The sequence below is a fragment of the Trypanosoma conorhini genome, assembly GCF_003719485.1.
Source record: "Trypanosoma conorhini strain 025E chromosome Unknown Tco_14.4_contig_00576, whole genome shotgun sequence".
NCBI classification, from domain to species: Eukaryota; Euglenozoa; class Kinetoplastea; order Trypanosomatida; family Trypanosomatidae; genus Trypanosoma; species Trypanosoma conorhini.
Window position 1 is genome coordinate 4,380 of NW_021704628.1, and position 1,455 is coordinate 5,834.

The following is a 1,455-nucleotide window of genomic DNA, read 5'->3' on the forward strand; positions in this document are numbered from 1 at the left end:
CCCGCAGAGCAGCGGGTGACCGCAACAGCACTCGGGCACGCACGGCGCGGTTTCCGCAAGGAGCACACAGACACACGGAGGAAGCAGTAAAATCAAAAGTATGGGGGGCGAGCACATTGCCCAAACAAAAAAAAGAACACACAAAAAAAACAATCGCGCCCCAAAAAAAACGAAAACAAAGAAAAGCCCAACAATGATAGAAAAGATAGAAATGAGGCTGACGCAGTCCAAATCCCCCTGTGCGCCCAACGCAACCCTTGTCGCACGCAACAGGGGCGTCGCCGCGTCCACAGCAGGGCATCGGCGCAAACAGCGAAAGGATTTATTCCAGTTACTAAGGGAAGGTTCCCCACAGGACGTTCTTCGGCGCAAAGGTGTGGAGCGCAGTCTGCGTGTCTTCAACTCTCGCCTCAGAGCACGGCAAGGCGCGCCATCATGGCGAGGCTCAGCACAAGCGGCGCACGCACCCACGCAGTCCTCTCACCGGCGTCCGCACCATGGCCGAACGACCACATTGGGAGCAGCCTGGCCTGCGCCCTCGAGACGGCGTTCATCATCGGCTTTACGTGTGACGTCATTTGTCACGGTAACGGTGCCGTTCAGCACATTTCTCTCACCGGCGGCCAAAGCCATCTCCAACCGCGTGCTGTACGCGTCTTGAGAGGCCTCGCTCTGCCCACCCGGCTGCGCTGCCGCTGCCGCATCCGGGGCGGCGCCAGCGCTTCGCGTGCCGACAGCGGCTTCCTGCGGCCGGGCCCCAACTGCAGCGGCATCAGCACCAGCGCCCCCTGCCGGCGGCACCTCCTCGGCGTCACCCTCGCGTGGTGATGCGTCGGGGGCCACGGCTGCCCTTTCCCCCGGCCCCGCGGGCGCCAAGTCCATTTCCTCCTCCTCCTCCTCAGGGTCCTCGCGATTCGAATAGTATGAGAAGGTCCAGCGCCCCGTATCATCCGGGAACTTTTTCTTTAGGCTTTGGCACATGGGCTCAAAAAAGGCGCAGGAGTCGCGTTCCGCATGCTCCTCGCACCTTGTCAGGGCGGTTTCATCCTCGTACCGCACAAGCGTCGTGCCGTCCTCCTTGCACGACACCTTAAGCATTCGTTGCTGTGCCTCGGAAGCCGCCATGCACGCAGCCGCGCAGCACAGCGTGAGGGCCAACACGGCGAACAGCACGTGGCGCACGGCCTTCATTCGTGTCGTCTTGGAGTCGCCTGGGTATGTGTGTGGGTGGGTGGGTGGCCTCGCTGGTCTGCGTGGGGACGGGGGGAAGAAGACAAAGGTGCACAAAAGAGAGAAACACGGCCGGCACGGCTCGCCGCACACAGACACGCCCGCATAGCAGCGGGTGGCCGCAACAGCACTCGGGCACGCACGGCGCGGTTCCCGCAAGGAGCACACAGACACACGGAGGAAGCAGTAAAATCAAAAGTATGGGGGGCGAGCACATTGCCCCAA

General features: G+C 62.0%; 2 protein-coding genes across 2 annotated transcripts in view, besides 1 other annotated feature; both read right to left on the bottom strand.

Moving 5' to 3' along the window:
• Positions 1 to 480: 480 nt before the first annotated feature.
• Positions 481 to 1,191, bottom strand: Tco025E_07454 (uncharacterized protein; the record flags this gene model as incomplete). The annotated part of the gene is made up of 1 exon (XM_029374319.1): positions 481 to 1,191. One exon carries the CDS (start codon positions 1,189 to 1,191, stop codon positions 481 to 483), a length of 711 nt encoding a protein of 236 aa, XP_029225814.1.
• A 21-nt stretch (positions 1,192 to 1,212) lies between these two features.
• Positions 1,213 to 1,239: a microsatellite.
• A 183-nt stretch (positions 1,240 to 1,422) lies between these two features.
• Positions 1,423 to 1,455, bottom strand: part of Tco025E_07455 (uncharacterized protein) — a gene marked incomplete at both ends in the record, with an annotated part of 537 nt that continues 504 nt past the window's right edge. Inside the window, one exon of the mRNA XM_029374320.1 lies at positions 1,423 to 1,455. This exon is cut by the window's right edge and continues 504 nt beyond it. Coding sequence (XP_029225815.1) covers positions 1,423 to 1,455 — 33 coding nt within the window.